The sequence below is a fragment of the Corvus moneduloides genome, chromosome 8, assembly GCF_009650955.1.
Source record: "Corvus moneduloides isolate bCorMon1 chromosome 8, bCorMon1.pri, whole genome shotgun sequence".
Classification (NCBI taxonomy): Eukaryota; Metazoa; Chordata; class Aves; order Passeriformes; family Corvidae; genus Corvus; species Corvus moneduloides.
Window position 1 is genome coordinate 2,751,065 of NC_045483.1, and position 24,890 is coordinate 2,775,954.

Below are 24,890 nucleotides of genomic sequence, written 5' to 3' on the forward strand. Positions count from 1 at the left end.
CCTTTGACTGACTTTTTTTTCTTTTTAATGGGAGAAATACCTTCAAAGACACTAAAGATGTCTATGTGGCTTTTACGGTGGCCTTCCACAAAGGAGTTTTCTGTTTGAATTTTAATGTTTTTAACCAATGTTCTGTGTGGAGCACATATGTCCTTAATGAGAGAGTTGATAGAGTTCATTAGTTTATATCTGAGGGATGAAATGTTGCTGAGTGTAGCTGTTAAATTGTAATTGATAATGGCTGAGTAGGGAAAAGTTAGCATTTGGCTATTTAAAGTTACACACAGGCTAATCCCGAGGAGAGGGAATACACATGGTGAGGAAGATGTGAAGTGAGACTTGAGGTGTAAATGCAGACAAAATGCAAATTTCAGAGCAGCTGGGGGCAAGTCCGTGGGTCTGGTTTTGGGCAGAGGGGTAGGAGGTGAAAAGTGCTTTTTAAATGTGAAGAGCAGCAGTTGAGAGCCCTTTCTTCACATTCTTCATGATCCCAGCCCTTTTCCAGGTTTATTTGTGCTGGGATTACCACTGTTATCCCTGGCTGCCTCAGTGATGCTGCTAGAGAACAGTGCCAGGCTCCAGTTTGGGAACCACAGAGGTTGTACCCCTGGAATTTCTGGCTCAGTTATCCCCAGAGCTGGTGCAAAGCATAGTCTGGATCACTTGGAATAATCACCAGCCTCTGCTACAGAACAGCCCCAAATCTGTGCTTCCAAACTCCATTTCTAAATGGGATTGCATGGCTCTTATGCCTGCTGGCCTACAGACACATCTCAGAACGCTTCTGCCAACTGTTTCATGCACAATGTACACGGAGCCAAGCTGCAGAATTCAGTATCAATATCCAAACTCTGAGATTTGGGAAGGATCTTAATAAATTAAAGCTAAAACCCACACAATAAAAGTCTGTGAGGATCTTCAGGATTAGATTCTTTTTTTCCTGCTGCTCCACAGCAACATGTGGGCATTACATGTGTTTTGGTGGTACATTAAGGAGTAGATAATCTGTATTTGGTTATTCTCCCAGACAGTCAGTAATAATAATTTGAATGAGGGAGATTTAAAAAAATGCATCTGGCAACTCTGTGGGTGTGTTTTGTTGTTTGTTTTCTTTTTTTTTTTTCCCCTCCTTCTTTTAAAACCCCCACAATATAAAATAAGAAACACCACCAGAAACAACTCTGAAATAATTATGAAACCAATAAATAACCCCTGAGCTCTAACGTACACAGATGACTTTCCAGAGGCGGCAGCCAGGCTTGTGTGTGGAGTAAAAAAAAATGGGAAAACTTCGGGAGCAAGGATGGGAGGGGGGACCTCGAAGCCCCCCGGGGCTGGGACCCTGCGGAGGGGCGGCCGCGGGGCTCAGATGTTCCGCGGGCGATGGCTTAAGTTCGGCCCTTGCCAAAACAACAACAACAAAAAAATATGAAATAACCGACACAAACCTATTTAAAATAAAGGGGGAAAAAAATAAAAGAGGAAAGAAAAAAACCCAACTCCTCTTTTTTTTTTTTTTTTTTTTTTTTTTTTCCCCCTGAGCAGCCGAGCCCAGCTCATCAGCAGCTGAGGCAGGAGCAGGAGGGGTTTTGGAGTTAACTGCATGCAGGAAATCTCTCACATCCTGAGTCCCAGCTCGCTCCTCTCGGTAACTGTATATTATGGGGCTGCTCTCCAGCCCCAGCTGATGAAAGTTTGTCTCCCTCAGTCTGGGCTGCGATGTCAAAGCGCCTCCAGGCAGCGCAGCCGCGCTCCCCCCGTGCGCTGCCCCCGGCCCGGCTCCCCGCGCTGCTGCTGCTGCTGCTCGGCCCGGGCTGGCTCCTGTCGGCATCGCCCCGCACCCGCGGTAAGTCACACGCAGCCCCTCGGGGCTTTTCCCGACACGATCCCGAGCCCCGCGCTCCATTTTAGCCGGACAAGCAGCGGGGAGATGGATTTAGAGCGCTGCTCCCCCCGCCCGCTGCGGGGATGGAGCGGGAGGTCCCGGCCGGGCACACGCGGAGCTGCGGAGTTCCCGCTCCTCTGCGCGGCTTCCCTGAGATTTCCCGGGAAAACTCCGCTGTGCGGCCCCCCGGCACCCCCAGCCCCGTGGGGTCCCATCCTCCGGCACCCCCAAACCCGCTGGTTGCTTCCCTGCACCCCCATCCCCCGGGACCCCTATCCCTGCACCCCCAGCCCTGCCGGTCCCGTCCCTGCACACCAATCCCGCCGATCCCATCCCCTGCGAGTGGAGCTGATCCCGGGGACCCCCCTTTGTGTGTATTCGGGGGTGCCCTGCAGGGTCCCGTGGGGCGGGGGGTAAATTTCCCTCCCACGCATCCCCTACAAACAGCCCCCGGGGCTGAATTCAAGGGTCTGGGAGTCTTGTCAGAGTTTGGGCTCTGTTTCCAGCTGGGAAAAATTGCGCGGAAAAGCCAAATAGTGATGATAAAAGCGTCCTGGCTGGGTAAAAGTTTTCTCGCCGGCGCTGTGTTCATTCAAAGTGAGCTCCAGGCGGGGAGCGGTGATTCAGCTGTGGAGCGCTGTGCTGTCCGTGTTATGGATGGGGAACAGCCTGGGAAGCGATTGTCTCTTCCTACAGCAAGTTTGGGGTTTACTCCGGAATTCTCAGAGGGCCCAGGTCCTCTCCCCTTCTTTAAGCGTCTGACAATGCACATTTTATGTGAGAGAACAAAGGAGATTCTCCTCTATGAAAATATTTAACAGCACTGAGGGGGGTGTGTGTCCCTGTGTGTTACTACAAACTCGTGTATTTGGTCTTTTTTAGTCTTTTTTTTTTTCCATTGTAACTTGAAACTTCGTAAATATTTGCTTATCTCCAAAATTTATTGACAGCAACTTTCACTGGGACTTTGGCTCTGAACTTGCTAAGAGAAAAGACAGGGAGATTCTTGAGCACACTGAAATCCCAAAGGGGGAAAGGACAAGGTGTTGCATTTGATCAAGCACCTGGAATTTATCTTAATGAATTAACAGGAGTTGGCAGCTTTGCCTTTGTGTGGAATCTTGATTTCTCTTTGTCAGCACTTGTATTTACACCAAAGCAGTGGGTTTGGGGTAAAGGCTGCAGAAATTCCCTGGCAGATGAGGAGAACCCTGTGGTTGTTCCCTTTTCGTGGGGCAAGGGAGGGTTGGTTTGGGTGGGAGGATGGGCCCCTTCTCTGAGTGTGGAAGCCACTGTGGCTGGCCAGGCCCCTCCATGGTTTGGAAGTTCACTTGCAGTCAGGAAAATTTGAGGTGAGATGCTTCAAAGTGTTTGTCCCTACAATAATAAGAGGGCACACGGTGGGTGACTTGGCACTAGCACACAGATGAGTGAGCAGAATGGGAAGAGGGGGTGGAAATCCGGTTTCTTGTGGCTCAGAATTCCCTCAGAGCCCAGCTGAAGCTCTAAGGTTACACTCACACTGATGATTTAAGCTCTGTGTAAAATTTGTGTCGGCTGCTCATCTCTGTGGTGTTTTTAGGTGTCTTTATGGGGCTTTAGATGTCCAAGTTGGGCAGCTGTGGTGGTTGCTGGCCCTTGGATTTGCCTTCCTGTATCTTCCTGCTCCTCTTCTTTCCCTACCATGTCTGTAATTTGCTCTTTTCCAGCCCCAGCCAGTGTGTTCAGGGAGCATCCCCTCCCTTAATTCCCCTTTTTCCTGTGGAAGCAGAGCACAGCTCTAGCCCTGCCAGAGCCTGTGCTGCTTTCTTGGTTGCCGAGGTGCTGAAAGTTACAGCCGCGCGTTTCCACACCCGGCCACACTCCCAGTGACAACAAGTGCTCCTGGCTGGGCTGGCACAGGTCTCACTGGGCATTCTGGAGCCCTGCAGGACATCCTAATTTTTCCAGAAACACGTGCTTAGTGATTAAGACAAGTTGGAGTTATGACATGCCTTGAGAAGCGGGTTTGAAACGTGGCAATAATGTGGCTCTGCCTGAGTGACAGGTCTATTATTAAACAGAAATGGTCAGGTTGTGAGCTAGACAACTTAAAAGTAACCTTGTTTGCTTTCAGTGTATTTTCTTTCCAGTTTTTGGGGTTTTACAGTTGCCCTTCTAGTTTTCAGTATTGCTCTGCTTAAATTTCTGCTTAAAGGACCTCATGGACAAAGAGGAAAACTGACTGGGGTGCTGGCCTCAACCAGGCCCAGTTAGCTCTGCTGGCCTTGTGGAGTGGCAGATAAAGTAGGATAAGATCTGATCATACAGACTCAGGCAAATATCTTAAAATCTACACGTGTACAAGGTTTCTTGTGGTCAAGGCCTTCCTGTTTCTGCAGGGCAGACAAAGTGATGCTGTGGATAGGTAAAGTCCAAATTTGTGTGTGTGTAGACTCTTTAAAACTCTTTTAAATATGGTGTGTTAGCTGGGGAAACAGCAGGAAAATTACTCTTAGAATGATAGAATGGTTTGGGTTGGAAGGGACTTTAAAAACCATCTTGCTCCACCCCCTGCCATGGGCAGGGACACCTTCCACCACCCCACGTTGCTTCAAGCCCTGTCCAACCTGGCCTTGGACATTTCCAGGGATGGGGCAGCCACAGCTTCTCTGGGCATGAAAATCTGAAATTCCTAAAACTGCAACCCAAAATTCTTTACCTTCAATTAAAATCACTTTTCTCTCAGATTTTAATTTGCTACTGATTGCAGCTTCCCTGGGTCTAATGGAAATAAATTGCAGGAGAAGAAATCTTGCCTTCCCTCCTGCTCTAAACCTGATTTCTCCAGCACATTCTGTTTTAGAGCTCATTTATAAATCCTGTCTTCTCTCAAACTGCCCCAGCATTTGTGAGATATTTCTGGTGTGTGTATAATCACCTCGTTGTCTGATGATTATCCCTTTCAGATCCCCTGCAGATAGCCTGGCATGAGCTGTCACTGTCCTTGGGGCTCCAGAGATCCATGCCAAAATCCCCCAGCAGAGGCATTTTATTCCCACTCTTCAGCTGTGTTTGCATCCTTAACCTCCAGCTCCCTGGGGAGCTGACAGGTTCTTCACTGGTGTTTTCTTGGGTGTCTCATCACTTGCTCTGCTTGGGATTCTTGGCAAGGTCTCTGTCTGGCCACAAAAGCATCCTTGAACTCATGATTGGCAGGCTGCGTTTTGGGTGGTTTTGCATCCTGCTGGCAGCCCCAGTGGGATTTCTCTGATGGCACGTGGGTGGCTGCAGCAGACCAGGGCTGTGTTTATCTGTTTATGCCACTGAAGAGACCCATTCATCTGTTATTCCCACTGAGGCCCTCACTCAGATCATGAAATTCTGTTCTAAAAAGGCTCAACTCATGTAAAGGCTTATTTGGTCCTCCACCAGCCTTCCCCAGACCTCACATCTCCTCCTCCTGACGGATTTATCCCTACTGTTTCCAACAGATCTCACATTGCCAGGGCAAAATGGCCAAGGAGCGCAGCTGGGCTCTGCCTTATTGGTGTTCCTGAGCATCCTTTTGGGCTGTGGCAGAGCCAAGGGTGGGGCCTGAGCTGCCTTCTCAGAGTGACTGGGCTCTTGGGGTGGGTTTCTCCTCACTTTTGCTATGAGAGCTGCTATAATCCAGAAATTGACATTTTTAGGGTGTTTGGAAATGGGTCTGGAATAGTGCCTGGTTATACAGCCAGGCTCTGCCATGCCAGCAGGCTCTCCCCAGCGCTGTCCACACCATCCCATCCTGCTTAGGATGCCAGGCTGCTCATATTGCTGGGATTTTTTTATTTAACCCCCTTTTTTCTGATGGCTTTCCTTCCTCTACAACCTCTTATGTTTTACTGCACTTCATCCTGGATCTCGCTCTCCCTGTTGCCTGCACTCTGTACTTAAATTTCAAGCAGCTTCTCAAATTTCTCCCTGGACAAAAGCAGATCATCTGCACAATTTTGGAGTGCTACAGGCCTAAATCACACCTGCAGAGGCTTCTCTTAGGTCCTGCTGGGTCTCCAGGGCAGATCTATGACAAAGTAAATTAAAACCCCACAGTTTGAGGGTAGCAGTTGATTCTTGATAGGACAGTGCAGTCCAACAGGTCAATCCCTTTTTTTTTTCTGGTTAACACAAAGCAAAGTGCTTCAAATGTATTAAATTTTCATCTTTCTGATATCCCACTAAGAAAAAGGATTTTTTTTCTTAGTAGGCCCCTGCTTCAGGATCTTGACCCTTCTCTTTTTAGGGTGCATGCAGGATTTTGAGACTAGGTTGGTATCAAGTGCCTTGATGAACTGCATCATCTAATCAGAAATTAATCTGCTAAATCCCTCCAGGTTGTTCCACTAATTTTTTACACCCCATACAAATGAATTTGCTGCTTTCCATGACCTGGAGCTAGGATAAGAAATAGTTTGGAGGCAGGAAATTGTCCTTTCACAAGGTCAGCTTGCTAAAAGCAGTGATTAGAAGAACAAATTCATTCTTGTCCTAAATCTATGGTGTAATAAGGCAAGAAGTGAAATGTGTCATGGCCTGTTAGCCATGCTGGATAATGCACATCAAGGCAGAAAAAGCTGGATGCAGAATTTGGCGCAAAATTATCTTTAACTCATTTATTTTGAGATATTTATTAAGAGGAATGGTGTCAGCCCCTGGAAATTTAGTTTAATAGTATCTATCATATGCATTAAGTGAAAAACCTTCTGACAGTGGTGCAAGTTTGCTGTGTTCTTGTTTCTTTTAAATGTGTTCTACTCCTGAAAGCAGCTGGAAGAGAAATAAACCTCGTGTGTGACTGCTTAACTCTGAAAGAATATATTAAGATACAAACTTCAACAAACCCAAGTATTTATGAGATTGTTTTGATATAGTTAGGCAAAAAAAAATTAAAAATTACAAAATCTAGACTTTATCATTTAATAAGGGGATCATGTGGGCCTGATCAGGCCTGGAGCTGAGCATGGCCAGTGTCTTTATTCAGCAGCGCTGTCGGAATGCAATGATGGTCTGTGCTGGAGATCCTCTGGTACTTCAACAGTTAGAAAATGTGAGGAGGATAGTCCAGTCCAGATTATTTAAGTTTCTATTCCATTCCTTTTCTGCCACTGAGAGCACTGTGGTGACAGAGAGAGCTGAGAATAAAAGCACTACATCCCTCTGCAGCACATGGGGATGGGCACAGCACCTCATCCGTGCTCCTTTTTGAACTGGGGATCATAAAAGGATCTCCAGGTTAAAATCTGCTCTTGCATTTTGATGTGTGTTTTGAAGCATGAGGCGAGCATTCCAAAAGATTTAGGATTTATTTCTTCATCTCTTGCTTCCTAAGTGAGAAACAGGCACCCCTCTGAAGAGACACTTTGGATAAACACCAAGGTGAAAGTATGGGATCGTTGCAGGAGAAATGCCAGAATGGTTTGGGTTGGAAGGGATTTTAAAGCCCATTCAGTGCCAGCCCTGCCATGGGCAGGGACACCTCCCACTGTCCCAGGCTGCTCCCAGCCCCAATGTCCAGCCTGGCCTTGGACACTGCCAGGGATCCAGGGGCAGCCCCAGCTGCTCTGGGCACCCTGTGCCAGGGCCTGCCCACCCTCACAGGAAGGAATTTCTTCCTAATAGCCAATCTAAGTCTCTCCTCTCATAGTTTAAATCTTCACACTTTAGAAAGAAGGAGCTATTCACTCTGCATGGTGTGTTTTCTTTGTTTCTATGCCTGACCCTCTTTTGGAATAAATTCTCTCCCCTCCATGGATCTGACTCATTTGTACAACCTGCTGCTCATGGCTGGTGCTGGCGTTTAAGATCCTTTTTGCAGTACCAGAGGATGTACAGAGCAGATGAGCAAAGCTGTGTTTGTGACCTGGAGAGATATCCTGCCCTGAGGAATCCATAAAAATAAATGTTCTTTGCTCCTGTAGCTCATCTGTGGGAGGAATGTGTGAAAGGAGTTATGGCGTGACCCAGAGCTTATGGTGACACTTACTGCAAGGTCACACACATAAACCTGAGCAGGAGAAGTGGCTTCAAAACATTAAGTAACTCCCAAGTTTTCTTTTCATTCATGTTTTAAAAACCAGAAGAGAGATGCAGTGACAGCACGTGCTGGAACAGGTGCAGCTCATTTTCCTCTCCCTGTTGTTGTGTGGAGCAGGAATTCCCCACACAAACAGAAACTCCTGATGGATATAAACTCCCCAGCCCAGCAGCTCCTTTTCTAGGCTTGGGGAAGAACTACAAATCACATCCCATGCCTGCTCACCTAAATGAATGCTGCAAATCACCTCAGTTGCGTTTGCTGTGCTTCCCAGAGAAATCTGAAGAAATGATTTGGGTGCCTGTGACGAGCACAGCTCCCACTCCCACTCCGTGGTGCTTTCCCCTGCTGGTTGTACACAGGAAGGAGCATCCCTCAGTTCAGCTGTGCTGAGGACTCCTTATCCTCGCTGAGGCAGGTTAGTAAATTACTGCAGAGACGGATTGCACTGTACCTTTTGGAAGACCACGAGGAAACTGTATTTTGGAGAGTAATTTGAACTTCACTCAGTGAAAGTAGCCTTTCATGAGGCTTTGGAGGGGAGGAGTTGGAGAGGAGCACTGGACCTGGATTTTCACATAATTATGTGGACTCATTGCTGAAAAGTGAATATATATTTAGTAGCTTTTTCTCTGCCCTTGGAGCTCTGCGGATTCCTTGTGCTTGTAAAGCACAGGTTATTATTTCTCTGTCTCAGTAAGTGTTTTTGGTAGGAGCTGCTGGTGCAGAGGGGTGCGAGGCTGAGCTCATAATCAAAACAAGAATCCGTGGGACGCTTTGGGGAAGAAGCAGCAATTTAGGAACAGGCTGATGTGCCCCAGTAGAACCTATGATGAGCTGAGATGGGGCACACTTCACTGTGGCATCCTGGAAATACCTGTGGGAAAGGCACTGTGCAACCCTTGAGGATTTTCATCCATTATTAGCCATGTCCTGCTTGTTTTTACAGGAGGGAATGGCTGTGCCAATTGATATGGTGTGGATCAGGGCTTGGAAGAGAAGCAGCTGAAAACAGGGTTTGCAGCAGGAGGACAGAAGTTCTCCTAAGCTGTTGTGTCATGAACTTTCCAAAGCTCCTTTGGGTTGGAATCTTGCATTTCTGACTTGCCCTCTTCTGTGAACTCCAAGCCCTGAGCTGTTTCGTGGGGGGAACCTCTCGATCCACCCCCATGACCCACTGTGCTGAAATGCCCTTTGCTGCAGAGCTCCACTGCTTTATTTTTCTATATTTTGAAATGTTCTCTTCTAGGAAAAATAAAAAAAAAAGACAACTCTGTCTTTGGACTGGTCCTGAATAGTAATTCCTCAGTCAAACATAACAGCATCCCAAATGAGGCTGGACAGCTGTTTCCTAAATATATGCCTGTATATATTCTGTACACATAATAAAGCTGGGTTTGGGTTATTTGAAACGTTCTGCAGGCTCCCTGCCCCCTCCTGCAGTCAATGGCAAATGCTGTTCTCCCAACTCCACTTGTCACATTTTGTTCTCGGGAGCAGGGAGGATATTGGGATACACTGGCTTCTTCCCTTGACTGCATTTCAATATGGATTTTGTATAATGAGGGCCCAAATCCTTCTGCCATTACTTCTGCTTTAATCACACTGTGCTCTCCCCAGATTGCTTTAATCGCATTTGCATCAGCAGGAGTTGCTCTCTGTGATGAGCAATATTTCATCTGCAAACAGAGGAGACACAGCTCGGGCACCCGAGCAGGAAGGAGCCGCCTGGCCCGGATTCGTTGCAGCACAGCTCTCCAGCGAGGGATGGTGCAGCATCCCGATTGGAGAAATAGATTTTCAGGAATTAGAAGGAACAAAAGCTATTTTTACAGGTTTTTGGTTGGGTTTTTCTGTTGTTTTTTTTTTTTTTTTTTTGAGGACCTGTCAAGTGTGATGGCTCCCTTTTAATTTTCTAGTAAATGGCTTTTTGGCGTGTGTTATCTGCCGAGAAACGCCTGGTGCAGAGACATCATTTTGTACTTCAGCCATGACATTACTCTAGATGAGAACTGAAAAGTTATATAGATATTACACCAATATATAAACCATGTGTGTTAGGAAGACAAGTTCAGTTTTGAAATATTTGCCTTAGCTATGCTTTTCACTTTCAATCTGTGCCAAACATGTGCTTGAATGACTGATGGAGTCATATGGTTCCCTGAATAAAGCACTTTATTGTGCTCAGACTTGGAGCCTTCCAACAGTTGTATTACAGAAGCTTGAAGATTAAGATGATCCAACTGCTTAGGGGGTATGTTCCACAAGGAACATTTTAGTTTTTCTTTTTTTGCCCCTCCCTCCCCCCTTCTCTATTTTTTGTCTTTCTCTGTGTCATCAGTTTGTTCAGCTGCTGGGGCAGTGACACTGACCACAGAGAGTTTGGTGGAGGAGAGCAAAGAGTCACCTTCAAATTTCAGCTTTCCCTGCCATGTCCACATTAAAGCAGTGAACACATGACATATTCCAGGGAGTTTATGGGATTTCATGGGGGAGGGATGAGAGGGCTGTTCCCTGCCACTGATTGTTTCATCAGCAGAATCAGATTTAGGAAAGGAGGAACTGTGCACGAGCAAGTGATGACAGGAGGTAGATCTGAGAATTATAAACCCAAAATATTAAAAGCCATGTTTTTAATGCCATTCAGTTAACGGGGATCAGGGAATCTCAACCCTCCATTTCTCATCCTGGAGCTGCCTGTTGTGGATCAGTGGCGATGCTGCAGAGCCTCATCTTTACAGACCCAACAAGTTAGAGACAAGATCTTTTTCCATTAGAAGCCAAAAGAACAGAAAATTAAATTCAGAAATGCGTGAAGTCATCTTGCTGCTGCCTCTCCTTGGGCTCATCAAGGACCAATGCTGACTTTTCATGTTTGAAAACTTTTTGTACCCAAGTAGTAATTTTGCAGTGTGAAAAAAGGACAAGATCCAAGCTCAATAGGATGCATGGAATTAGTTGCTTTCCAAGGGTTACTTGTGCTTAAATGCCTGAGGTCTTGGGTTTGGGAATTTGGGAGAAGGGAGAAAACAAGCAAAACTTTGTATTTAGTTTTACCTTTTTTTAAATTATATTTTCCAAGCAGGCCATGAAAGGACTAATTTTCCTGGGTTTTGTAGAAAGAATTGCTGTACTTCTTAGAGGAGCAAAGGTTAGCTGGGAAAATAATTCATGATTTTGAGCTAATGAAAACTTTACTGCAAGAGATAAGAGTTTTACTTATGCACAGGCAAATCTTGCCCAGGCTTTTGTGCTTATAAATAAAGGAGGGCAGAGTCTGGTGCTGTGCTGCCTTTTATGAAGCTGTGGAAGTGCTGAAAGTGGGATAATGGGAAGCACCTTATCAGTGTGGTGATTTTTGTCCTTTCTTTTGAGAGGGTGTCTGTGTCCTCAGCTGGTGGTTGATGTGAAGTTTAAGCTGTTGCTTCTTTGACCCCATGCAAGTCACAGGGTTTGCTTTGTTTAACCATTATGCACTGGAAATCTTGTACTTGTTTATTTTGCAGCATTTTCACATTTAGTATCAGATATAATTATATTTTGCATTTTTTTTAATATTAGTGCCCAGGGAGGTTGTGGATTCCCATCCCTGGCAGTGTCCAAGGCCAGGTTGGACAGGGCTTGGAGCAGCCTGGGACAGTGGAAGGTGTCCCTGCTCGTGGCAGGGATGGAATGGGATGAGCTAATTTATGGTCCTTTCCCACCCAAACCCTTCTGGGATTTTATTAAGTACCCATTTGTTTTTCCTGTCTCAGGCAGAACAGGCACCATTGTAGAAGGTGGTTTCAGCAAGATCTGTGCCTGGATAATGTTTAACTTGGGTAATGTTTTGGCTTTTCCTCTAAGATGGGGTGAAATAGAGGACTGGAATCACACATCCCCGGGCCTCGGCCACGTAGTTGGATAGTTGACACTTTTTTTTTGGCATTATATAATCTGATCCCTAATGTTGACAATTTCCTTTAAAGCAAGCTGATTTTTCTTTTTTTTTTTTTTTTTTTTTCCTTGATGGACAAGAGTTGGATGAGATCCTCTCTCCAATTCTATATTGGAATCCTGTCTCACTTTATGTATAGGCACTTCATAGTCCTGCCATCCATAAAGATATCAGCTCTGGCAAGATAAATACCAAGAGTCACAGAAAGCTTAAGGGACAATCATGGGTCCTGTCATCTTTGGTTTTCTAGATTATGTAAAATAATTCTTTTAGCTCCCTTCTTGTAATTCAGTCTTTCCACTTCCCTGCTCTCCCTGGCAGCCTTTCCAATCCACCAGCTCCAAGCTCAATTCATCTTTTGTGAGTGCAGGTGAGGAGAAATGCCCCCAGCATTCCAGATGTGCTTCTCTCACCAGCTCTCAGGACTAACTTGGATCTCTGATATTCCCTGGAAATACCTCTTTTGATGCAGCATTATCAACGTTATCCTGACCACCATGTGTGGGTCATCCTGGTGTCTCCTGCTTTGAAGAGGAATGGTTAGAGCAGAAATCTTACTGGTCTCTAAGGGTACAGCCCTCCTGGGTTTCAGCCCCTTGCTCTGGGTTGCAAATTATTGGGTTCTTTGTAATATTCCTGTCCTTCTCTGTGCAGTTGTATCCTAACTCTGAGCACTGGATTTCAGGAGGACACTTGAGGAAATGTTGCTGATAAAAATACAGACTGATCCTGACACATTTTCTTACTGATGCTTAGTAAAACCCTTCCCTTGCCTGGCTGTGGGCAGCTTCCAATTCTTACCTTGTTCCACCCCTTCTTAAAGTTCCTAAGTCCACCTCCATCTTGAAGGACAAGACTTGGTCCTCTCCTCTCAGTGTGTGAGCATGGGAATTTTGGATGAAAAAGTTCTATTTTGAGTTTGGAGGTGACAGAGGAATCATCCCAAATGAGAGAAAAGCCCCTGATGGGGGGATAAAGCTCTTTTCCATCTGATGGGCCCCCAGCCAGCAGTGGATGCTCTGGGGGTACCTCAGGAACTGGCCCCAAACCCGTTGCCAATGGCTGAGTGAGTGCTGGATGCAGCCAGGTGTAAATCCCTTCCTCCATAGTCAGGAATGACCCATCCACGTCATGGATGCCACAAACTGTGCACTACACTGAGGAAGCTGAAGAAAATGAAGAGGGAAATGGATAAAGGATGTCCTTCCTGACTTCCAGGGCATTGCCTGGGGCACAGAGCACTGCCCTTGCTGATTTCAGTTTGCAGAAAGATTACTCTGTTCCACTATTCTTTTCAATCCAAAGATTAATCCAGTATTTTGGGTGTTTTGTTGCAGAGGAAAATGAGGACAGGCTGTGAGTTAGAGTTTTGAGTCTGTTTGCAGTAGGAACGGTAACACAAAGATAATTTAATTTAATTTAATGTAGCCTTTTTTATTCCCTCACTTCTGTATCTTTCATAGCTCAGCAGTAAGTGCAGGGGGTGACATGAGGGGTGTTTGGGGACAGTGCGGTTGGGGGCAGAGCTGCAGTCTGGGATGGAAATGGACATCCCACAGCATCACCATGTCCAGGGTCATTGACCCCAGTTGGGCTTTCATGGGGTTCTGGGGCTGTGAAAGTCCTTGAGCACCTCATCACTGATGGAATGCTGGAGCCTATCTCCTATGAGGACAGGCTGGGAGAGCTGGGGCTGTCCGTCCTGGAGAAGAGAAGGCTCCAGGGAGAGCTCAGAGCCCCTTGCAGGGCCTAAAGGGGCTCCAGGAGAGCTGGAGAGGGACTGGGGACAAGGGATGGAGGGACAGGATGAGGGAGAATGGCTTTAAGCTAAAGGAGGGGAGATTTAGATGGGATATTGGGAAAGAATTCTTGGCTATGAGGATGCTGAGACCCTGGGACAGAAGTTGCCCAGAGAAGCTGTGGCTGCCCCTGGATCCGAGGCCAGGCTGGACATTGGGGCTTGGAGCAGCCTGGGACAGTGGAAGGTGTCCCTGCCATGGTGGCACTGGATGGGCTTTGAGGTCCTTCCACCCAAACCATTCTGGGATTCTCTGAACCAGGTTATTCTGTGTAACCACGTTACCGTGTGGGACAAGAAGGGCCCACCCACGATGGGAAGGAAGCTCAGCATCAGAGCTGACTTTGCTGTAAATCTGTGTGGGAGAGATGGATGTTGTTTATAAACCAGCCCAGGTCTGACTCCTGTCCTGCTCCGTGCTAGGGGGAGCACAACCAGCACTGGCAGAGGGTTGGGGTGTGCATTTAGTGGGACTTACTCCATTTTCCTTCCACTTCATCCCATTTTATCCAGAGCGACTCAGCATTGGGAGCATTCAGCTCTTTGTTTATCACGAGGACAAATGAATTGCCCTGCCTCACTAAAAGCTTATTAATTTAAAGTAAATGCAAATCCGGCGTGTGTCTGGGCTTCTTCAGGAGGCAGCAGCCACTAAGCAAAGATGTCACATCACATGCTTGGAGTTTATTTTGCACAGAGCTTGGAGGAACTGAAACACAAAGCAAAAAGATGAAAACCATTCTCAACTTCCTTGCTGACAAGCCCTTGTATGACACTGTGCAAAGCAGAAAAGTTGTAGAAGTACGTGGCAGATGAAAAATATTTAAGCCACACAAAAGTCACTGACAGGTAACATCTACTCATCTCACTATTTGTACAGAGACGCTTTTATATTACTGGGGGGAAAAAAAAGAATAAAGGGCGCTGCATCAGCTTGTGGGCTGCTTGTGGATCAAAAGCATTACCTTCAGTGCAGGCTGAAAATAGAAAACAGATAGACACAACTGTGAAGGTTTTCATGTGAAAACGTGGGAGACGAGCTTGCGTCAGGAAGAGCTGGACAGAATTTCACTGAAATGGAAAATAAGTAGATGAGTAAGTAGGTGCATGTGACACAAAAGATAGGAAACCTGGCTCTAATATAACTTTCTGGTATTGCATATGGCCTGATTTTCTTCTCCTCTCATGACACATTACTGAAATTTTGATTCTCTGATTTCAATTATTACACCATTTATATTGCTGTAGTACCAAGAGTCCCTGTAGAGAAGAGGCCTCATTATTAATGTAACACAAACAACTTTAATGGTTCAGCTTCAAAGAAATCCTCCTGAAAATGGGGAAAGGAGAGGAAGAGTGGCAGAGAGGAAATACCAGCACGTCTGTGTGCATGAGGAACTGCAGCTCTGAGAGCTCAGGGATGTGTTTGGGGTGATGGAAACCCTTCCTTAGCGCAGATGTCCGGGCCCATCCCACTGTCCTCCTCTCCTGGATGCTCTTTGGGAGGGCTGGGTCTGTGCTCAGAGATGGCTGTCCCAAAACCAACAGAAGAAAGCTGGGGATGTGTTTTGTTCAGATGTTGTGCAAGGGACTGGGTGAAGTATCCCTCACTGGGATGAATTCCTTGGTGATTCCAGCTGAGGTGAGGGCTGTGTGGGCCGAAAGCTCTCCAAGGTTGCCAGGAACTGTCTCACCTTTGTACCCACCTGGTTTAATCCCATTTTTTTCAAAGTTTCCTGCGCTATTCCCGCTTTTTTTTTTTTTGCCTGACTCTCGCCTTACAATTTTTGTGGGTTTTTTCCCTCCTCATTTAGGATCTTCCTCCCCCCTTATCTGTGTCCCGTTGCTCTGTGGCCTTTCAGATCTTTCCCATTGGGATGGATAACTGGGGGTTGCCTTTCCTTAGCTGTGATCCCTTATTTTCTGCCCCATGTTCTTCAAAGCTTTGCAGTCAGGCTGCAGAAACCTATTTAAAGGATTTACCTATTGATCTTCCCCATACTTTATTTTTATTTAAAGACTGGGCTAGAGTTTATTTATCAGCTATACAGATTTCTTTATTTTGCAGTCTTTCAGTCCATAAATAGAATGAAATTTTGTGAGAAAAACATTATTTGATACACAAAAGACACCGTGCTGTGCTTATATCACACTGAGGGCGGCTGGGAGTTAAGCAAGTGCACAGAGCATGTGCCCAAATTCTCTCCAGAATGAGGCCCAAAATTGGGCTGTGGTGCTTCCTCTGCCTTCTGCAGGAAGCTGTGATTTTTATCACACCCAATAATTTAAATAAAAACATTCAGATAAGCAGCCAAGTATCTGGCTCAAGGAAAGCAACTAGACAGAAATCGATCTCGTGTTTTATAAATGCCGTGGCTTCAGAAGAGTTTGCAAACTCTGAAGCTTGTCTGCTTTGTTTCCCCCCAAATAAATTATCTTTTCCAATAAAGATATAACTGCTGCCTATAAACCTGTCTTGATGTCTGTCTCCAGACTATCAACACTTGTGCACAAAGAGCGTTTTCAGCAGATAAATAAGCACATGTGGAAGATTAAATTTGCTCATTGTAGCCTTACTTTGTTATGCACCACGAGCATCACTTCATTGGGATGGAAGAGGAGTGGCAAAATTGCACCATACTTTGTGTGGATTTTCTTCCCTTTTCCCATTGTATTTTTATAGCTGGTGCACTTCCAGCCCAGGCTGTCTGTTCAGGGAATAACACATCTGTGCACAAATGTTGATCCCCCCCTTTTTTCCTCTGTTTTGGATAATGCTGTGAAGTTCATGCTTTGCAGAATTATCAGGAAAGGCACGTGGAGGAGTATCAGGGAGATTTTGATGTTCCCTGATATCGCCATGGCAGCTCCATGGTGTCAGACTACGTGGAAGCCATGCAGACAATGCATCCACGGGAGGATAAGGATCCTCCAAGGCATTCTGAAAGCTTAGATCTCATGACACTTTCAGAATGCAAATCCTACAGAATAATAGAAGGGCCTGAGTCATTTAATTTGTGTGATTGAGATTGCTCTAGTGAGCCAAGGAGAAAGGGAGAGCCAGGCTGGAGCCAAACTTTTCTCATTTTGCTGAGATATGCTTCATAAATTCCTGTCCTGAGCAGGGAGCTTCCTGCCTGATAATGAGAATAAAGAGTTGGATGTTCTGTCTAGACCCTCCCAGGCTGATGAGATGGTGTCTCATGTGCCTCCCCAGGGGAGAACCAAATCGTGGGCCAGGTTTGGATCATCTCTTCTAAGGACTGACACCGTGTCCTCCCAGCCCTCTGTCACTTGGGCTGCATTACAGGGGTGTAAGAACTCTGTATAACAAACAACTTTCTTCTCTCCAATATATTTCATCTTTTTCTCTTGTGAGGGGTTTTTTTGGTGTGTTTTAGACAAGGTGTCATCTTTTAAAAAGAATGTTGGAAAATACCAGACTTCTCTTCTGCTCACGTTGGCTTAACCATAATGACAGCACAGATGTTTTTAAAGCTAATTCTAACAGTGAATAAATGGGGGTAATTCTGCTCAGAATGTAACTCTTGATCCTCAGAGAGCATTAGGTGAGCACAGAGAGTGTGGCAAACCCCACCAGTGTTTTGACTGTCCTGTGGCACATGGAGGCCATCCCTATCTTCTCTTTGATTTATTCTCAATTGTTTCTCCAGCTCTTGTCCTGTGATATTGGTTTCAGGGCTCTGCCTTGACAGGCACAATGCCATTAATATGTTCAGGGAGAGGAAAAATGCTTGATAAATGCTGCATGCAAACAGCTTTTTGACCTGGTGGTATGAATTGAAGTCATCTGCCTGTGTAGGAGTAGAGTGTTACCTCAGTGAGAGTTTGTATTCTCTTCCAGGCCTTTTTTTTTCCGCAGGAATGAGAATGTGCATCCTCCGTGGTGATATCCTTGCATCCTGATATCTCTTAATGTGCAGTCTTTGTCTTCTGCTGCTGCCATCTAATCCCCCTCCAACCTTCCTCCCTGAACCCCAGCCCTCTCTGAAATTTGTGTAGGTTTGGACACTGACATTACCAGCCCACAGTGGTTTAATGTTTAATCCTTTTCCTGAGTTATTTCCTTTTCAAATATGCTGCCAAGTCCCTTAAATAACAAGGTTCACCTTGTCAGATGCTCTTCCCAGCTAACCTGAAATGCTTCTCCCTGTCCTTAGGTGAGAATGTGGAGTCCCTGAGGCTGCAGATGTCAAAGGACCAGTCCAAAGATTATGAGATAACGATTCCCTTCCTTTTGAATGGAGAACAGTGGAGACCAGTAAATGGCATTTATTCAAAGGTTAGTCCTCGTTTTGCCTACTCTTTTATTCTGAGGTGTGTAACAATTTAAAGGCTGTAGGGAGAATTCAATGCACTTTCCTCCTATGGGTTATAGGAGTGTTTTTATGTTGTTGTTGCCAGATACTTAAAATTGTTGCTTATTTAATTTAAGAAATGGGTAAGGTCTTTGGTTGAAATGAATACCTTTTTCCTGCAGAGGTGCATTCTTCTTTCTGATGGCGGAAATGAAAGTTTAAAGTGAAATAATAATAATTTCATTGCTTGAGATTCTATCATGCAACAGCAAAAAACAACTGAGGGAGGGGCAAGCACAGTAAAGGTTTGTTTGAGTAAATACAGTCGGACAGCAAGAACTTTAAGGACCAGTGGAAATAATATTGCTGTGCTGGCTGCAGCCTGAGGCATTATCTGGACTTAATTATCCCATGGGAGACCCCCAAATTCCATCTCCTGTGCTGGATTGGGAATGAGAGGTGATTCGCCCTTCACACTCCGCTTTTCCCTTTGCCTAACAAGGGAAGAATCTGCCACTGGCTCTGAGTAAGCAGAGATTGTTTCCCCCTCTTGACAGGCCCTGATAAGCTTTCCTCTTTTTTTCCCCTCAGACATTTGTGAACACTATAGGAAGCTGCTTTTAGGAGAAAAGGCTGGTTTTTGTCTCCTTCTTGAAGTATGGAGACAGCTTGTTGTTTATTATCACCAAAGATACCGTGGCAGTCTCTTACCCAACCTTTTAACTCAGGTCCAGTTTGATTCCACCTCACTTTTTGTATTGTTCTTTGGATTACCTGAATGAGGAGGGAAAAGAGTTTCTAAATAGTTTAAAAAAAAAGAGGGGGGGAGGAGGATAAAACCCAAGCAAAAACCACTGCACAAAAACAATGCAAAAAAGCCCAGAGAGCCAATTAGAAACAGCTTTCCTTGCTGGATTGGGAAAGTGTTTCGTGGAGAAATCCTGCTTGACTACTGCCACTGCTTGCAGGACATGGCTTTGGATCACATTGCTGATTGACACAAGTAGGTGTGAAAAGATATTTCAAAACAAGGGCTCTGACTTTCAAAATAAGCTTGTCTGGATTAAAATTTTTCTTGCTTTTCCTTTGTCCCTTTCCTAAATAGGAAAGAAGGGCCAGTCCCAGTTCTGAATCTGTGTGGTGATGAAAGGGATATCAGAGTGGGTGTAGAATGGCTTATCTTGGAGAGATAACACAGATGGCTTGGTCCTAGATGTATGTGCAACTCTATTTTTAGATCATTTAATTAGAAACAGGCATTCTCCATATAGAGAGAGGCCTTTTAGCTACTCACTGGAACTCTCAGAGAGAGTTACAACCGAGTATCTTTCTCTGAGTAATGATAATGTGATTTATATCGTTAATTTGTTTCCCAGAATTACTTTCAGTTTAAGATGAACCCTAGAAAAGATTTGTGGCTTGGTAGAAAGATCCACGTGCTGTATCAGCACTTCCCCCCCCTCCTTTGGATACTACTTCTCCATCGAAATTTATAAATTAAATACACAGAAGTGCACATCAGGCTGTGGGAAGAACAACGGCTTCGCTGCTAGAGGAGAAGAGTAATGAATAGCTTGTCACATAAATATTGATCAAAAGCACAAAAGTTAAATACTGCTGTGTTTGATGGCTAAATAGGATCTATTGTTCTTCAACTCGTTTCAAAGTGTTCCTCTGTTTTATTTTAATCGTATATGAAGTTAAAAAAAAGTACGTACTTGTAACAGGGGAATGGTATTGCAATAGAATAGATGGTAAAATAAATAATGGAGTGGCTATAAAAATGCCAAGGGATTAAAGTTATTTGCGTACAGATAATTGCCTGGCAATGATGGCCCCGTTCCCCAATCCTTTAACTGTAAATACTCCTGCCTAACAATTAGTCCCTGGGAAAGCACACTCATCACTTAGTGCAGCTTTCTCTCCCATCTTGGAGATAAAACTGTCCCTTTATTTACCCCACTGCAGTGTCTGTTGGAATCTCTCACTTGGAATCTGTCAGGAATGATTATTAAGCTAATGACTTTCTCATTGAGGGCCGACTATGCCGTACACTGTGCAGAGCAGGAGCAAAATATCTGAGATAATTCACGCTGTCTGATGGCACAAACACACAGAACTGCTCAGCAGCAGCGAGAAAATTCCATTTACTGAGGAAAAAATAAAAAAGAAAGATTGCTTAGCTCTAACCAGATTCTACTTGAATACACTTGGGATGTGCTTTTTCAAGGACAGCTCATGATTTAGGTGCTTCCAAGGAAAGTTCAAGTTAATCGGAGGCAGACCCCAATTTTAAATTTAGACCTGTAATTAAATTATACTTAAAGAATTTGGGGTTCCCTAAGTGCAAGTTAACTGGTTTGTGTCTGGAGAGAACCAATCATTTACTGGGCAGATCAGTTTTTCTCTTCCCCTTCTCCAACTCCAGCTCTAGAAGACCAAGACCAGGATTTCCCGGTGGCGTCATTTCAGAAATGTTGTTGCTTTTTTCCTGTTTAAAAGATGCCTGTGCTGATGCCAACACTTTTTATAGGATCATGGAATCCTTTAGGCTGAAAAATACCCCCAAGGTCATTGAGTCCAACCTCTGGACACCACCATATCAATTAAATCACAGCACCCAGTGCCACGTCCAGTCATTTCTTGAACACTTCCAGGGATGGTGACTCCAACACTGCCCTGGGGAAGCCTGATCCAATTCTTACCCACTCACTGAAGAAATTTTTCCTGATAGCCAACCTGAGCCCAGCTTGGGGCTTTTTCCTCTTGTCCTATCAGCATCCTGGTTAGGGAAGAACATATAAAAAATAAAATATGGATACTTAAGAGAAGCTACTACGGAAATACCTGAATGTTTTTACAACTGTGTGATGCTGTTCCTTTAGTTGGGGTTGTTAACATCTCTCCTGGCATCTTTTTTTTTTTCGATTCAGAAAATGTATCATTTTCAGTGAGAATATTTTACTGGTACCTAGTTAAATTCTTTTATTAACTGGATATAATATTCAGCTGCTCATCCTGAGCAGGCTGCTGAAATTAGTGGCTGCTATTTTGAGTGTCCAGTTGTTGCTGCTCAGGGCTGCTGAGGAGAAAATGCTGCATTTGTGGTCGTGTGGCAGCGGGATCGGGCCCGCAAAGGGTTGTGCAACATCACCCTGTGCTTCAAACAATAGCTGCCCATATTCCCTGCAGATGTGATTTCCTCCTTCCCTGAAATTTTGTGTGCATTACAGCATGTGTTGATAGGTCATTATACATTAGAGCTCCAGTTGTCCTTCCACTTCTCTTTTTTCATTTGCTCAGCACTTTGCTTTCTGTGTTGATTTCCACCCCCCACCTCAGTGCTTGGTTTAAACACACGAGGGTTGGGCTCTATTTTTCTTAAATATTTCTAAGGTTTGAAGGAAATTGTTTCATTTTATATTAAAGTGCAGCACAAAGCCTCTCCCCCCCCCCCCCCCCCCCCCCCATATTTCCAGCTGAATATTTTTCTTCCCAACTTGGCTCGAGATTCGCAAATCAAGCCAAGTTTGATGAGAGTTTGGGTAAGTGATGTTTTAGTACACAGAACACTTTAGGGAAGATTTTTAGAAGACCATCTGTTTGGCTTCAGCTTTTATCCTCACACCCTGTTAGGGCCACAGAGGGCTTGGTGTGTGCCAGATCCCTGCAGCACAGGAGCTCTGGGTCAGGTAATATCAGTGGTGTTATTCCAGAGCCCGGAGCACATCCCTTGTCGTGGAGAGACAAGAGCCAGGCAGGAAATGTTTCACATGGGCATTAAGGGGTTTTTGGCTCCATTTCTACACTTGAAAGGTCATCACAGTGGGGAAATGCTGCCTGGCAAGGCAGGCATGGAAAAGCTGGAATGAAGGGGGCGATCCCAGTGTGGCATCACCCTGTTCCCAGAGGGACACACTGATTAGTGGAGCTGGCTTTGTACCCAGAGTTGGGTCCAGACTGTAAAATGCATGAAGTTCCTGAGAAATGGGAAGTATTTTGTGAGGATTTGATGAGATCAGTTATGCAGGTAAGCACAAAGAGCTCAGGGTGAGGCACCAGTCACTCAGGTGTGTGGTTTTCTCCAGTCTTGGCTGTGCAGGACCTGTAATGCCATTGCTGGCAGCTGTAAGGACTCAAAGATAACCAGGACCAAGTGCTTTGAAAGATGTAATCCTCTCGATTTTCTAATAGCCCATGAGCAAGTTAGGTGCAGCTTTCCTTAGTGGGGGATATTTTACATGTTTTGATACTTATGGATCTTCTTTATTTTCTGATCTCTTTATCTGCCCCAGTGCAATATTAACCCGTGTGTGCTCCTGTCAGGATACAGCTGCCATTCATAAAAATAAATGGGAAAGCAGCTGAACCGGGGCAAGTATATGAGGGCCTGCAATCTGGAGCTGAGTGTGGTTCCTCAAAAACCATATGAGAAGCTAGAAACTCTGAAATGCTTGAACTTGATTTAAGTTTGCAAGTTGCCAGCCCAGGTTGCTTTGGAACAATGCAGTGAATTTGATTTTTGATGTTAAATCTGGGAGGTGTGTGAATCAATGAGCAAATGTTACTGTGTGACTTGTTTTAAATAATTAAGTGAATTAGCTGCACACAATCTGCCTGTCACTGGGTTAGACCCTTAATCCACCTGGATCACTGTGAGCCTCATAGGACCCTTTTAAAATACTGTCACTGACCCCAATATATAAAAATAGGTTGGAAAATCCACCTCTCCCCCACCTTTCAGACAATGAGACCTCTTGTTCTGTGGCTTCCCACACCCCAAGAGATTGGGGTTGTGTTGGAGTTCAAGACAAGCAGAGGAAAAGAAAGGTGCCCACGGTGGGCAGAGAGCATGGCAAGACCTGCAGGATATTTCTACTCCAACACCAGTGACTTCTAAATCAAAATAAATCAGAAATTCTTCTCCCTGTTGGGGAGAGGGCAACAGATTCAGGGAACAGTAACACTGCTTTGCCAAGTTGAAGTTTCCAAGGCCAGGTTCTGAGTTCATGTGAATCCGTTTCCTTCCTTTGCCTGGGCTGGAATAAATCAGGGTTGCAAATTGAAATCTTAAAGAAGGGTTTTAAAAAAAGGGAGAAAGAAAGATGAGAAGGCAGAGTTCCTTTTCTTGTAGCAACACTCTTTTTTTCTTTCCTGGTGTTATGTTATGCTTTGAATATAAACTCCAGCAATGAAATGCGAAGATAAAGATGAAAGCCAGCTATAAAATATATATTTAGACCATATTTCTTCTGGTTTTTAAGTGTACACTTGTCACAGCTCTAAGATTGTGCATGTGAAGTGGCAGAGGATTACCATTTCCTGCTGCTCAGCATGCATTGCATCTCCCTTTGCTCCTGAAGAAGCAGCTTTTGCATCCCTGCCTGCCCCATTGCTAAGTATTGTGCCATGGATTGTGTTGAGGAGCAACCATCAGAATCTTGATTATTGGTGTGGAATTCTGGGCACTGATTACATGAATCTCAGCGTGAAATTCTCTGCTATCTATAAAAGTATCATCAGCTCTGACAGTTGTTGGTTATCCTTATGATTCTCCAGATTTATCACATCTATTGGCTGTTACACTGATGCTTTTCACCTTTTTGCATTTTTTTTTTCATGCCTTCACTGTAAGGCCCTAACTAAAAACCTACTGACATAGGGATTTTTTTTTTTTTTTTTGCCACTGAGACAAAATACCATTGTCAGGAAAAGGAGATAACTTTAAATTTGTTAAAAAGCCGCTGTAATAGTGCTGGAGATCCAAGAACACATTGGGAGCTGCCAAGCAGGAGTGGGCCTTACCCATTGGATCCTGTCTTTGTTCTCGCATCACTGCAAACTGGCAGAAGGGGAAAAGGCAGTCATAGCCAGTGTCTTATCCAGAGTTTTGGTCTCCACACCAGTTTCAGTTTTATTAGGAACTTATTGGAGCATCAGTAGAAAGGCCCCAGTATAACCAGATCATCAGACTGACAGAGTTCTGGAATGGTTTGGGCTGGAAAGGACCTTAAAGCTCATTCCATTCCAGCCCCTGCCATGGGCAGGGACACCTCCCACTGTCCCAGGCTGCTCCAAGCCCCAGCGTCCAGCCTGGCCTTGGGCACTGCCAGGGATCCAGGGGCAGCCACAGCTGCTCTGGGCACCCTGTGCCAGGGCCTGCCCACTCTCCCAGGCAAGGTCTCTGTGCTGGTCCCATTTCCCCTCTTTGCTTCCCCTCCTGCATGACTCACATAGGGTTTGATGCACAGCTGAGGGGCTCACTATGTCAGATAATTAATTTAGAGCTCAGTGTTTTCAAGAGCAAACCCATTCAAGTTTATTTCATAACTGGCATAGCCTTCGTGCAAGTGATAATTGTTTATATTCCCCTCAACTGAGCCTCCTGCTGTTCCTTTTCATTTGAAATAATTACCAAAGTTTAGACTTCCAGACAATTGTATTAAGGGGAATCATACAGTGCTGCTTAAACAAGGCTTTGAAGGCTGAGAGGACAGCTTTCATTGCTCTTTTACATGGTTGTTTTACATATCTTGAGAGGGAGAGGCATAACCAGAATTTATAGAGCTCTCCATATTTTTTATGACTCATGAGCATCGACTATAAGAGGCAGAGCTGTGCTCTCTGCATCGGCTGTGTCATCAGCTGGGAATGCAGCTTGGCACAGGCAGAGGAACAGCACTAATCCTCCACAACCTTCCCTGGGAGATCCTCTCCTTGAGCCTTTAATTAATAACCTGGAAGTCATTAATTTAATAGCCTGGTAAACAATCTGATATTTCTCTTGCTTTTCCTTATAACCATACTCCTGCCTTGTAGGGCCACTCTGAGGAGTAACTAGTGCAAATATGCTCTATTAGTTAATAACTCTTCTGTGTTTGTTTAATTTGGAAGCAGCA

The 24,890-nt window shown here is 45.0% G+C and overlaps 1 protein-coding gene across 2 annotated transcripts in view; it reads left to right on the plus strand.

Annotated features, from left to right (window-relative positions):
- Nucleotides 1-1,568: 1,568 nt before the first annotated feature.
- ADAM12 (ADAM metallopeptidase domain 12) overlaps nt 1,569-24,890 on the plus strand; it is a 171,135-nt gene continuing 147,813 nt past the window's right edge. For both annotated transcript variants that reach the window (XM_032116848.1, XM_032116849.1), the window contains exons 1-2: nt 1,569-1,846; nt 17,854-17,975. In XM_032116848.1, coding sequence (XP_031972739.1) covers nt 1,720-1,846; nt 17,854-17,975 — 249 coding nt within the window. In that variant the 5' untranslated portion in view covers nt 1,569-1,719. The remainder of the gene's footprint in view (nt 1,847-17,853; nt 17,976-24,890) is intronic.